General features: G+C 42.8%; 1 protein-coding gene across 12 annotated transcripts in view; it reads left to right on the forward strand.

Moving 5' to 3' along the window:
* The window catches only part of LOC119794133 (filamin-C-like), a 71,021-nt gene that overhangs the window by 13,297 nt on the left and 43,441 nt on the right, over positions 1–14,283 (forward strand). For 8 of the 12 annotated variants that reach the window (XM_038301485.1, XM_038301488.1, XM_038301489.1 and 5 more), the window contains exons 2-9: positions 7,179–7,427; positions 7,539–7,636; positions 9,097–9,247; positions 9,880–9,998; positions 10,088–10,165; positions 11,523–11,685; positions 11,814–12,014; positions 13,050–13,172. In XM_038301485.1, the coding sequence (XP_038157413.1) occupies positions 7,179–7,427; positions 7,539–7,636; positions 9,097–9,247; positions 9,880–9,998; positions 10,088–10,165; positions 11,523–11,685; positions 11,814–12,014; positions 13,050–13,172 (1,182 nt within the window). The remainder of the gene's footprint in view (positions 1–7,178; positions 7,428–7,538; positions 7,637–9,096; positions 9,248–9,879; positions 9,999–10,087; positions 10,166–11,522; positions 11,686–11,813; positions 12,015–13,049; positions 13,173–14,283) is intronic. The other 4 variants (XM_038301493.1, XM_038301496.1, XM_038301497.1 and 1 more) reach the window with 1 other exon arrangement.

The raw sequence follows: 14,283 nt of genomic DNA on the forward strand, positions 1-14,283 counted from the left end.
TCTCCAGAACCAGGCAGGAGGACAGTTCTTATCTGGATGAAGGTCCAGCTCCTTTCCAGTCCTGTCTGCTCTGAAACGTTCCTGTTTGATAAAGCTCTGATTTTGGCAGGAATCAGAAGGTTCTGGTGTGTTTCTCCTGAACGTCAGTCATCTTCTGGGTCATTTCAGATCCGCTCATTTTTAAATCTGATTTAATCTGGACTGAATCTGTTCAGGCTGAATCTGGTTTCTTTCTCCACCAGTCAGCACTTTAACTGGTTCTGGACCTCAGTCGTCTGGGTCGCTCAGGTTTCCAGTTTTTGGACACTGATCTCTGATGTTCTGAAAAAGCCCAGACTTTATCCAGGACCCGTTTGCCCATCCCTCCTATAAAGCAATTCTGTCTGAACGTCCTCTTACCCACTTTTCTCCTCCTTCAGCCCTGTTTAGGATGGAGGTGGGGGGGTGTTCCTCTCTGCTGTCAGGACTTCATTGTTCAGACTAGTGACCTTCAGCTTGTTTGTTTGGTAACCATGGCGATCAGCCGTGTTAACGAAGGGATGAGTTGTGCTCAAACAAACGAGTCGTTGTGCTGCTCAGATCAGCTGATGCTCAGCCAGACTTTCCTGCTTGTTAAAAATTGATCTTTATCCCCCAAAAAGACAAGAACTTTGAGAAGTTCTGACCCCAAAAACAAGTCTGGAAGTTTTCAGCAGGGATACATTGTTGCTTTTTGGGATAATCTTATCCCATAACATGTTTTTCCAACTCTGAGAAGGAAGTCAGGAGCTCCTGTTTCCTGCTGAAAGATTACAGCAACGCTCCAAACACAACATTTCCTCCCAGAGCTGATCGGCTCAATCTCTGCAGCTTCCTGAAAGTGGGATGGAAAATATGATTTCATGGTTGGAAACAGAAAATCCAGCTTTTTTCTTTCTTTTTCTTTTTTTTCCCCTACCACTTGGAACAACAATTCCTGAGTCTTTCAGCTCCCCTATCGTGACACTGTGCTGCTCAAAACATCAAATGTTAATAAATGAGATCAACCAAGGTCATAAGGTGTGATTCACCTTAATGGGGGATTGCTGGCCTAGTGGTTAGAACAGTGCACTTGTGCTATGAAATGGCTGCAAATATCCGTTTGATCCCTACAGCCTGCACTCTGGGTTCCTGAGCAAGACCATTAACCCCACACTACTCCCTGGGTGCCGCACAATGGCAGCCTACTGCTCCCAGAGGGGATGGGTTAAATGCAGAGAGTGGATTTCTCAAATGTGAGATCATCCATTCCTTTTCTGTCACGCTTTATCCCAAGCGGGGTCACGAGGGGTGCTGGTGCCTATCTTCAGCTGTCTATGGGTGAGAGGCGGGGTTAGCCAGTCCATCGCAGGGCAACACAGAGACAAACAGGACAAACAACCATTCACCCACACACTCACACCTAAGGAGGATTTAGAGAAGCCCATTACCTAACAGTCAGGTTTTTGGACTGTGGGAGGAAGCCGGAGTACCCGGGGAGAACCCACGCATGCTCAGAGAGAACATGCAAACTCCATGCAGAAAAACCTTTTTTTTTTACGGGAATTTTGGCTCGTTTTTTGGACAGCAGGGTGATAGGAAAGGGGGTATGTAATCATAAAAGGAGAGAGACATGCAGCAAAGGACCACAGGCCAGATCCGAACCCAGGTCGGCCGCGTTAAAGACTAAGGCCACCGTACATGGGTCGTATGCGCTAACCGCTGCACCACCGAAGCACGCCCACCTTCTCGCTGCAAGACCACTCATTGCTGCCCAACGGGAGATTGATAAAGTTTAACTATTATTGCCCTAACATGAGGGGGTGGGCTTTTTTCTCCATGTTTAAGACTTTCTGGGTTCCTTTTCAGTCTGGTGTTTAATTCAGCTCTTGGTAATTGTTGAATTTAATTAGTGCAACAGGAGTACAACTAAAAAGCTCTTTCCAGAAGAAAACGGCTTTAAAATAACTGAGATATTAAATCAGAAATGGTGGATTTCTCTCTTGGAGACACAGGAAATGTACTTTCTGTGCATCAAAGTAGCACAGCAGCATTTAGTTTGACGTTTTCGCAGAGTTTGGGAGGATTTTATCGATGTTTTACAGTGAAAATCACAGTTTGAAGCTTTTTATTATTTATTTTTTGTTTTTATTTTCTTATTTAGTAAAAATTTTTGTTATCATTTTTATATATATGAAAAAAAAAAGCAAAAGTTTGAAGCCTTAAAATCCTGGATCATAATCTCAGCTGAAGTTCTGGACGACATACTCAGCAGCAGTACTTGAGTAAAAGTATTGATGTAACTGCTTTTGACATTTACTTAATCATATTTAGTTACTTTAACACAATTGTTTTATGTCCTAACATGAAATAATTCTTTTAAATTAACTAAATATGATTAAGTAAATGCTGAAAACTGATGCATTATTTTTTCCACAAGGTCAAAAATCTACTCAAGTTAAAGTATTAAAGTACTTTTGAAAAAACTTAGGTATAAAAAATATATATATATATTTTAAATATTGATAGATTTCTGTATAATTTTCTGAGTAATTTTAAAGAACGTGTAACTTTCAGAAATCCTCTGATGTATTGATGCATAGAACCACCTGATGCAGATTCTACACAGCCTGTAAAGAATCTAGCATAAAAATGCCACTGAAATAAGACCAGCTATTTTTATTATGATTTCCTATTTAAAAACAAACCAAAAATAAAACAGGAGGAGTGTGATTCTCCTCACACTTTCACCATGATATAGATGTTTAAGGTTGAAACTATCATAAAAAAAAAACAAAACTCAGATATGAGAACAAATCCTACTGATAACTTGGTCACATGGCAACAACTGATGCGTTAATAACATTTACAAACTACTAATAAAACTACAAACTACCTGTGAGTTTCTCACATCTGTGGAACGTCATGCAAATCTATAAAGCAGTTGTGTCCAAGTCCAGTCCAAAGGGCTGCTATGTTGCACTTTGAAGTCGCATTTCAAGAAAGAAAAGCAGCGACAGCGGATTACAAAGCTAAGCTGAGCCAAAAGGAACAAGTAACTAACAGTTTCGGAGAAATGTAGTGGAGTAGAAAGGTATAAGTACCCCATAAAAAAAAAATGACTTAAAGGCACAGTGGAGGGTTTTCGCCAATTTTTGAAAAGACCACTCTCCACTTTAAAAAACTATGCACATGCACAACCCTGTACCCGCTCCTGAGAGGGAACGCCTATTAAACGCGCGCGATAGTGTTCATGAGCTCCTTTCTCCACGTGCACGCTCTGTTTAAAAGTTGCTGTTTGCATCGCTCATACAAGCTTACTTTCCAAAAGAAGATTTTCCGTTTTTCCACTATGTCAGACTCACCACCAGTAAGTGAAAATGGGGACAAGCACGTAGGACGGCCTTACGTAAACATATCACCAGAATGATTGACAATTAGGAGGACCAATTATTGAGATGATCCACCCGGAAAAAGAACATCCTCCAAAATACCTTTAAGTAAAGTAAAGACACTCAAGAAAAGTACTTAAAGTCGTAGGGAAATCATATTTAAATTTCAAATCATTTTGGCTTAAACATGTACACTCACCGGCCACTTTATTAGGTACCCCATGCTAGTAACGGGTTGGACCCCCTTTTGCCTTCAGAACTGCCTCAATTCTTCGTGGCATAGATTCAACAAGGTGCTGGAAGCATTCCTCAGGGAGTTTGGTCCATATTGACATGATGGCATCACACAGTTGCCGCAGATTGTAGCCCATCTGCCTCAAAGTTCGACGTACTGTGCGTTCAGAGATGCTCTTCTGCCCACCTTGGTTGTAACGGGTGGTTATTTGAGTCACTGTTGCCCTTCTATCAGCTCGAACCAGTCTGGCCATTCTCCTCTGACCTCTGGCATCAACAAGGCATTTCCGCCCACAGATCTGCCGCTCACTGGATGTTTTTTCTTTTTCGGACCATTCTCTGTAAACCCTAGAGATGGTTGTGTGTGAAAATCCCAGTAGATCAGCAGTTTCTGAAATACTCAGACCAGCCCTTCTGGCACCAACAATCATGCCACGTTCAAAGTCACTCAAATCACCTTTCTTCCCCATACTGATGCTCGGTTTGAACTGCAGGAGATTGTCTTGACCATGTCTACATGCCTAAATGCCGCCATGTGATTGGCTGCTTAGAAATTAAGTGTTAACGAGCAGTTGGACAGGTGTACCTAATAAAGTGGCTGGTGAGTGTATATAAATGTGCTCAGACGATATTGAAATTTAGAAAATTTCTATTAAAAAAAAAAAAAAAATCGGGTCTTAAAAAGACCTGCATAAGATAATGTTTTTTTTCCGTTATCTTCTGCAGGCCAGTTAGTTATACGTCAGCCTGAGCACCTAAATTCGGCCAATCATATATGACCAGTCATCTGTCAATCAAATTTTTTCGCTCATGGCATCTTGATTCATATGTCACAGCTAATATACGCAACGGATGAAATAAGAAATCAGAATAATTTCCTTTCCCATTGAGTTCCGTCCCAGTGTTCACGAGGATGGACGTCTGTGTCTTCAGCAGGCGTAGAGCTAACAGAACTGGCAGCGTTGTGAGGCAAGGGCTCAAACATGTACGGCTGGATGCCTTCTACACCAAACCAAGCTTCTGCCGCCCTGGCGTCCTCTTCCACAACATCTTCCTCCCCGCTTTCCTCCTCTAGATAAAACATGTATGATGGAGGAGACTCATCCACGACCTCCGACACTAAACTCTCCTCCTCTTGCATGTTTCCTCTGTCCATAGCGTTCCTTGACAGTGTCGTTTCTAAGTCACCAATTTAGTGCTACTTGGTCCCAATGGAATTTCCCATTGGGAACCTACTAGCACTAAGTTGCTAACTGGTTAGCAAGATGCTTCAAACAAACCGGCTACAACCAAACTTGATTGCAAACCTTCCGCCACCACAATCCCGCCCCCTTGATAAACGACCAATCACATTCACTTTATTCACTCGTGTAAAGTCAGGCACCACTAGGGAGAATTCGGAAATGCAATGGTTGGAACAGCCGCTTCCCTACGACTTTAAGTACAGTAGCCAAATAAATGTACTTAGTTACTTTCTATAACAGCCCAGCTCCAACCCTCAAATCCACAGAAGAAAAGCTCCTCTGACAGTTGTTGTGTTTGAATGTAGCAGGTTATTTTTAATTCCTGCAGCGGGTGTAACTGCTCTGAATAAAGTGCTTGTAAACGTTCACAGGTTTCATTTACACCTTTTCTCTCCTGCCTGCAGCACAACAGAATTAGGAGAGCTTCAGTGAGAAACCTCTGTTCAACAACCAAGAGTTTATTCTGTTCCGGTTAGTCCAGATATATTTTATTTTTATATCTAATCAGCAGAACTCTAAGCAGCCGAGGAGACTTTCTAGGAGATCAGAGCAGATTGTTTTGGTTTCAGCGGTCAGAGTGACTTTACGTGTTTTCATCTGTAACCAATCTAAATGATTGTTTTTTTTATGAGGCGGTTTCAGGGTTTGTTGCTCCCTCCTTAATCTGCCACTCGTGGGGGAGCTGATCCATCTGAGGATCAGATTTAAGATGAAAGCGACATAGACTGCACCTCCTTAACCTTAAGTTCAACCATGATGGGAAAAAAGACCAAATATAAAAGATTCAAGTTCCAAATGATCTGAAGAACCTCCTTTCATTGCTTCCGAGTTCTTCAGGCTTAGAATGAGGAAATCAAGACATTGCAGAACCGTCATGAGGACCAAGATGAGCAGACGTTCGTCCTGGATGCTCCCTATGGTTGAGGGAACATCTGAGGCTCTAGCCGACAGGAGGTCACGCCATGAACGCTCGCTGACCTCCGCAGACCTGCAGGGAACCAAACTCTGCTTCTCTGCTCAGCCTGGACGTCCTCCTCCAGATCCCTCTATGTGTGCATGTGTTTCCCATTTAGGGTGACCTCATTCCTCACCCCGGGATGACATCATCCTGCTGAACACTTGATCGCTGCTGCTTTTCTGCACAATGACAGAAACAATCAAAGTGTTCTGATGTCTGGAAAATAAAGGGAAGTTTTATTGTAGCTCAGCAGCAGCAGAAAGTGGGTCACTGATGTCAGAGGGAGTCTTCCTGAAAACAATCAGGAACAGTTCCAGCGCTCATTAACTTGTTCAGCAGATTTCCTACAGTCTGAGTTCATGGCTGGATTAAAAAGCTGGGAGTAAATTCTGTAGGTCCAGCAGCCTAAAGATCAAACATCCATCAATATGTGTGAACAGACCTGGAAGGTCTCGCCTCTACAGAACAGCATCAGGATCATTTTCTGAATCTACATCTAGAAAACCTGAAAATGGATTTTCAGATGTTCACCACTGCTGACCTTCTTTGTCCTCCAGGGGCGGATTTAGAAGATTTGGGGCCCTAGGCAAAGACAGACATGGGGGCCCTCTGAATTGAGAAGACAACACATAAAACAGACCCATTATAGAGATACAGAAATTTAATAGAATAGACATACATTATCTGTTCTAGGTTTTGTCCCTCTCTTCTTGTCCCTTTTCTTCTTGTTTTCCTCTCTGTTTTGTACTCAGCTGACTTTTCATGCTGTCTTAAAAGGAATTAAAGATTATTTCAAGCACTAAGCTCACTTAGCTGATTGCTCCTTCCTGTGTTTCCAAAAAGGCCAAAGTAAATAACCCAGTCCTTCTTTTCACTGTAGACAAGCCATGATCTGCTTATCTGTTCTCCATTTTTCATTTGGATGAAATAATAGCTGCATGAATCATGACAGCAGACAAGATAGAGGAGAGCAGGAGGCGGGGTTACCAATCTACTCGCTCTGGAGAGCAGAGTTCGCTGCTTTTAGATGTTGTCGCCAAAGTCTCCAGTAGCAGAAAAAAGTCTCTAGATTTGGCGCTAGGAGCTTTTTAGAAATCAAAGGGCTAGAGGGGTCTGAAAAGTCGCTAAATATAGCGACAAACGCGCTAAGTTGGCAACACCATTAATATTATAAGCGTTCTGATGGCATTTTTGCAAAAGGATTATAATCAAAAACATAATTAATGTGCACAAATAAGTAATAGTTGTATTAACTGTAGATGTAAACAGAGTTTTATGGGGCCCCCAGGAACTTGGGGCTCTAGGCAGCTGCCTAGTATTGCCTAATGGTAAATCCCCCCTGCTGTCCTCTAGACTCCAAGGCCATCGTGGACGGGAACCTGAAGCTGATCCTGGGTCTGATCTGGACCCTGATCCTTCACTACTCCATCTCCATGCCCATGTGGGAGGATGAGGATGATGAAGATGCCAAGAAATTGACCCCCAAACAGCGCCTGCTGGGCTGGATCCAGAACAAGGTTCCCCAGCTACCCATCACCAACTTCCACCGAGACTGGAGGGATGGAAAAGCACTGGGAGCACTGGTGGACAACTGCGCCCCTGGTAGGACCTCTGGACCAACAAGAACACAGATGTTGATGTTTTTTCTCAGGAACAGACCACCTCAGAGCGGAACGTGAAGCTGTTGTCCTATGTCTGTGTTTCTGCCTCCAGGTCTCTGTCCAGACTGGGAAACCTGGGATCCCAGTCAGCCGGTGGAGAACGCCCGGGAGGCCATGCAGCAGGCAGACGACTGGCTGGGAGTCCCACAGGTACCGCTGCTGAGACCCTGAAAGTTCCGGCTGCAGCATTTATTTCAGCCATTAAAGTGAAAATATTTTTTATTCTAAAACAGCAGATGTAATTTTAGTCAGGATGTGTATGAGCGTCGTAGGATTAATACCAATCCAGACATTCCTACAGTTTTGACACAAACCTTAACCCTTAGTGTTAGTGAGCATGCTCTGTAACCAGGAGCTGGTTCTTCTATACAGTAGTTCTACGGGAACGACTTTGTGGTTCTATTTGACTTCCCTCCTGTTGATCTTCATTGGAGTTGGGTTTCTCTGTGCAGCTGGTAGATTTTCTTCACTTTAAATTAATTAAATTCAGTTTATTTCTATAGCACCAATTCACAACAAGTCATCTCAAGGCACTTTATAGTTCACCAGATCATCCAGTCAGATTGATTCACAGTTTTCTATCTAAGGAAAACCAGTTGATTGCTTCGACTCATTGACTCATAGGCAATCCCTCATTCTAAAGGGCTGGATATCCTCCAGTCGCAGTAAGCTTGTTGCAGATATTTTTGATTTATGCCCTATTTTGAAGCGTGGTTCCACGCTATGTTATTCCACGCCACAACGCAAGAGGGACAATAACAATCTACCTGTGGGTCTAGATACGCCCAAGGCGGTGAGGAAGTGGGGGCGAATTTGTGCGACAATGGAGGGACATGAGAGTGAAAAAAGCGGGGATCCAGGTAGAAAAAGGGTCCCAGCGTTCTCGCGCACCTCGTTCTTCTAGCTGGACCATCTTCACGATTCGTTTTCCACAATGGCAGTCATATAAACAAAACAAGCTGGTCAGGTACCAAACAGAAAATACATATAGTGTAGAGCGGATGTAGATTTGACCAATCAGAGGCCTCCTGTCTGCAGTCACCTACTATTTTGGAGAGGTGCAACAAAAGGGGGCACATTAGCGTTAACTGCAAAACACACGCACATGATCCGGTTTCTGAGTATAAATCAGCCTTAAGCATGCTTGTAGCGACGGTGGAGAGGAAAAACTCTCTTTTAACAGGAAGACACCTCAAGCAGAACCAGGCTCAGTGCGAGTGACCATCTGCTGAGGCTGACTGGGATTCAAGGAGACAGAAGCAGAGATACAAAATGAACTTGTCAACAAGCTCCACAAGCGACCCCATCAAGAAAACACACAGCCAGGCAGACGAGCTCCGAGCCAACTCCCATGTCAGAGGATGGAGAGAGCGCATCCAGTTAGTCACAGTCAGAGAAACAGGAGTAGATTAAAAAACAGGCTGAGCTCAAACATCTATAAACTAAGGAGAGGTTGATGGCAGCAGCACAGCTGATAATTCTCTTCAGGATGGAGTGACATCCATTCACAGACTTTAACAGCTCAGGATCTTCTGCAGTCTGTGCTATCGCTCGGTCACACCTCTGCGATGTCAAACCTGAAATGCTGTCCATGTTTTCTTCTTCTTCAGGTGATTGCTCCAGAGGAGATCGTTGACCCAAACGTGGACGAGCACTCTGTCATGACATACCTGTCCCAGTTCCCTAAAGCCAAGCTGAAGCCCGGAGCGCCGCTAAGAGCAAAGACACTGCATCCAAAGAGGGCTAAAGCTTATGGTCCAGGTATGGAAACCTACCAGAACTGACGGGAAATTTAACTTTGAGTTAAAGTTTAAAATCAAACCAGCTTCTGGAGGTTTTTCTCTTCATGATGAAATATTTCAGCAAACACTCAGAAAAATACTTCAGTAAAAACCTTTAGTCCAAAATGAAATACTCTATGTTGATGCCATCCATGATCCTAGTAGAAAATTGAGGCATGATTGTTCATAAAGCACCATAGATATAAGAATCAGAAAAGACTTTAAATTAACAGGAACCTCTCAGCTTTGCTTAAATTGAGAGCTTAGTATGTCGACAACTTCAAAAGGTTTCCTAAGAATAGACTTTAATCACCTGGAATCATCAATCAGTGATTAAAGAGATGCTCATCAGTCAGATTATTTGGTCCAAATGGTTTCAGTCTTTGTTTGAAGAAGCCAACTGTTTCTGAACATCTCAGGATTTGAGACAGCTTGCATTGAGCCCAAACACTGTCTCACCTGGTTTGGTTCTGAAGGTCAGTAATGATGCATTATGTTCGTTCCCAGCACCCACAAGGTTGTTCAGATTTAGCAGTACGCATTTTGTGGGAGTAATTTGTGTAAGATTCATACCAAAACCGTGTCTCACATGTTTTATTGTTTTCCTGTCAGGTATTGAAGCACGAGGCAACACAGTTCTGAAACCAGCAGAGTTCCTGGTGGAGACGGTGGAGGCTGGAATGGGAGAGGTCCTGGTTTATGTGGAGGATCCGGAGGGACACACAGAAGAAGTTAGAAAAGCCTCACAGTCAGAATTTTTTACTGAAGTAGAAGTGATCCTATGTTGGAATTCATGCTTTTTTGGCTTTGGTTCTGTCAGGCCCGAGTGATCCCCAACAATGACAAGAACCGAACCTATTCTGTGGTGTACCTGCCCAAGGTGGAGGGTCTTCATAAGGTAAAAAAGTTCATATTGTACCCTACAAAGAGGTAATATCTCATTTATAAAATAAAATGAAATTAAATACAATTTACAAAGATGAGATTTAGTGGTTAAAAGAGCAGAGTCACATACAGTTAGTACAAACGAAACACAAAAAACATGTATTCAAGGTAAAATACAATGAGTCAAGCATTCGTCCTCATAGTGTTGACGTAGTCCTTTAGCCTAAAAACAATATCTGCCCCTGGCATGATGGGAAGACTTAAAGGGGAACACCGTTTTTTTTACATTGGGCCCTTAATTTTACGTTATTACCTCATGTTCTACTCCCCCATATGAGTTTTATGTCATTTGAAGTTATCCAAGTAACGTCTTCCTTTGGGCAATTAGTCGAAGGCACAAACTAAGCTAACCACGGATGTCTGGGGGACAGTGATTCTCCTAGATGTTATGAATGCTGGCGTACCATAAAGAATAAATTCTGAACAGTTTAGTTTGTGTCTTCAAGTCGTTGCCCATAGGAAGACGTTACTTGGATATAACCTAACGGAATATCTTCAGAACGGCTCCAAATGACACAAAACTAATATGGGTGAATAGAACATGATGGAATAACGTAAAATCAAGGGCCCAATATAAAAAAAAAACAGTGTTCCCCTTTAACTATTGTTTGGTGGTTTATATTAGCAAACTGGAAACTTGAATGATTGGTGAATATAACTCATAATATACTGTACAAACCTCTTGCATTGATATTACTAGCCCTTCAGTTTTCTGTTTCATTGCTAATTTCACAAACTTACGTCTATAGATCTTTGGTTTACCCATTGGATACATACGCAACATTGTACCTGCGGTCATGTGGTCTGGCTATAGTAAATATACTCAAAAGACTTTATTTTCTAATCGTTTTCAAAGATATATTACCAACAAAGGGGAATGTTAGTAAATGTGGTCAACCACACTCTAAAATTTTAGCTCTTAGATAATAGTTGCTCAGATTCAGGTAACTAAATCTAATTGGTCAAACTGGAGCAGGGGTGTTCAAGTCCAGTCCTCAAGACCTACTATCCGGCAACTTTCTAATGCACCCAATTTTTAACACATCTGAATCAAATGAGTGGCTCATTACCATACCTATACTCAGCTCGGGGGACTGAGACTTTAGATCCAGGTGGTTTAGAGAAGATAATAATCGAAAAGTTACAGGATGGTAGCTCTTAGGACTGGACTTGAGCACCACTGAACTAGAGTAACTATTTCCACTATGTTGTATGCTTCATTGCAAGAATAACATTTCAACTCTTATCTTGAGGTACTTTAAGGTAATAAAGATAAGTCTAAAGATCTTCTTATTTCCTCCTTCTACAAGGTCAAAGTGCTGTTTGCCGGGCAGGACATTGACAGAAGCCCCTTCATGGTGAATGTTTCGAAAGCCATGGGGGACCCCACCAGGGTTCAGGCCCGAGGGCCAGGTCTGCAGCCGATGGGAAACGTAGCCAATAAACCTACCTATTTTGACATTTATACAGCAGGTAACTGCCCAGTCATGTATCCTGATGTGGATGTGGAGAACATCTTCCCTGTCCTCTCTTCTGGTGTTGTTCTATAAATGATTGTGTTCTTTTTCCAGTGCTAAAAAGTCTGTTTTTCTGTCCACTAGGGGCAGGTTCTGGGGACGTAGGTGTTATCATTGTAGACTCAAACAGCCGGAGGGACACAGTGGAGATTGTCTTGGAGAACAGAGGAGACAGTATATTCCGGTGTACCTATGTGCCTGTCCTGGAAGGCCTTCATACCATCTATGTGACCTTTGCTGGGCAACAGATTCCCAGAAGTCCTTTCACTGTCAACATCTCCGAAGGTTCGTTTTGACCTATTATTTCTTCCTCAAAACATAAAATTGTCCTTTTCTGATTGGGTTGTCAGAACCTTCTAAAATAGCTTTATTAGCATTTGAATATTCTTGTTTACCCCCAGTTTATCGTTTAATTTAGTAAAACTAACCTTTCTGTCTGTCTTTGTCGGGGACTGGACAGGTCCGTACTTTCTTGATGTCAGAAGCAGAACTGGGAGTTGAAAAACTGTACGTTTGGTTTAGGTGTGGGTCTTAGATCATCTGTCTTTTCTTCTGGTCTAGTTCCAGAGGCAAAGGTGTCGAGGAGGTTGGTAAATGGGCTCTGATGTATGTTGGCTGAGATACGTTCTCTTAGTTTGAGACTTCGCAGACAACTTTCTGTCCAGACTTTTTAATCCTTGAATTGTATTTTTTGTATTTGTATTTTCTGTTGCTGTTGCTTAATAAAAGTATGTTTTAAGATCTTTTGAGGTGAGAGCATTATACTTTTAAGCATCACTATATGGTCCATTTAAAAGAAAAATCCGATGCTAATGGGAGCCATAGCTAACATTAGTCCGTCTGCAGCAGCATAGCCGTGTGTGAAGCACCGCTGGCTCTGATTGCGATTTTTTTGTTTTATTTGGCAAAATATTAATTTGATTTGTGTTTGTCTGACTGTGTTGATTATTATTCCCCCCAAAAATGAAAAAAGTAAGAATCTATAATTATCTAGAGACTATTAATAACAGGAGGTGAAATGCAGCTCTAGACGAGGTGAGCGTGTGGTGATGTCACAAATATGCTTCTGTTCCTATTGACCCATATTTATGCTGAGTGCTCCCGTTCTCCCAGAGTACAAACTTTCCTGTGTTCCTCTCAAGAACAAACTTGGCGAGGACACAAGTCCGTACTTGCGTTCTTGTGAATTGAGAAACGGCCATTAGCTGTGAATTCACCACTGATTCTACCAGTTTTACTTGTGCGTTCCATTTTGATGGTACTGCCACCTATAGGTTTGGAGGTTCCTGTCCTTATTCTGGCTATTATTCCCTCCTTCAGTTTCACAGAACGCCCCTCCCCCTGACTCTCCAGTGCAGATTGTACCACAGTCCATACGTACCCCACCCTCAGAAAAGACCAGAAGAGCCCCCCCACCAACACCGCCAAAATCCAGGCGACCAAGTTAGTACAGAGCTTGGGATGATGGGGGTGTGACTGGATTCTGCCTGCGCTCGCCTCACCTGTTCCTTTCAGTCTGAGCTCCGAACCTCTCTGCCTCGGCCCAATGGGCGGTTCTCCACAGCTTTCACCGCATGTGCCGGCACTGCTTCATCCTGAGCTGCCTCTTCTTTTTCTACAGAAACAGAGTGAATGTGGATGTTTGGAGCCCCCCATGGGCGAACGGCTGGTTTAGCTTTTAACATCATTAATGTCTTTTATCTACCTCTGCAGGAAATAATGATACAGATTCTGGACAAAATCTCAAGGTTAGATCATTATCTTAGTTGATAACCAGCACTGTAAACCGTAACCTAGCCTGGATTAGTTAAACCTGCTTCACAGTTCAGATCAATGGTTCAATTCAATTCGGTTTATTTGGCACCAATTCACAACACATGTAATCTCAAGGCACTTTACAGTTCAGCAGCTCATACTCATACTCAAATTGATTCAAAGTTTTCTATCTAACAAAAAACAGTTGATTGCATCGACTCATTGACTCAAATGCAATCCCTTACACTAAGCATACTTGTAGTGACAGTGGAGAGGAAAAACTCCCTTTTAACAGGAAGATACCTCCAGCAGAACCAGGCTCAGTGTGAGCGGCCATCTGCCGAGGCCAACTGGGATCCAAGGAGACAGAAGCAGAGATACAAAAAACAACACCCACATTCAACCCATCCAGGAAACACACAGCCAGGCAGACTAGCTCCAAGCCAGCTCCAATGTCAGAGGATGAAGAGAGCACATCCAGTTAGTCACAGTCAGAGAAACAGGACTACACTGAAAAACAGGCCGATCTCCATCATCTGTAAACAAAGGTGTTGATGGCAGCAGCACAGCTGATATTTTTCTCCAGGATGGAGTCACAGCCAAACAGGAACAGACGAGGTGAAGCTACAAAGGAAAAAAGCAGAGAGAGCAGAACATTAGAGAACTAACAGAATCTGCAGAGTGGGGGAATAGAGATAGAAGGAAGCAGAATGATGAAATGGGGGTCCCTGTGTCCTCCAGCAGTATAAGCATAGCAGCATAACTATAGAGATAGCTCAGGGTAACCTGAGCCACTCTA

Source organism: Cyprinodon tularosa, unplaced genomic scaffold, assembly GCF_016077235.1.
Source record: "Cyprinodon tularosa strain WSP-4 unplaced genomic scaffold, ASM1607723v1 ctg469, whole genome shotgun sequence".
Taxonomy (NCBI): Eukaryota; Metazoa; Chordata; class Actinopteri; order Cyprinodontiformes; family Cyprinodontidae; genus Cyprinodon; species Cyprinodon tularosa.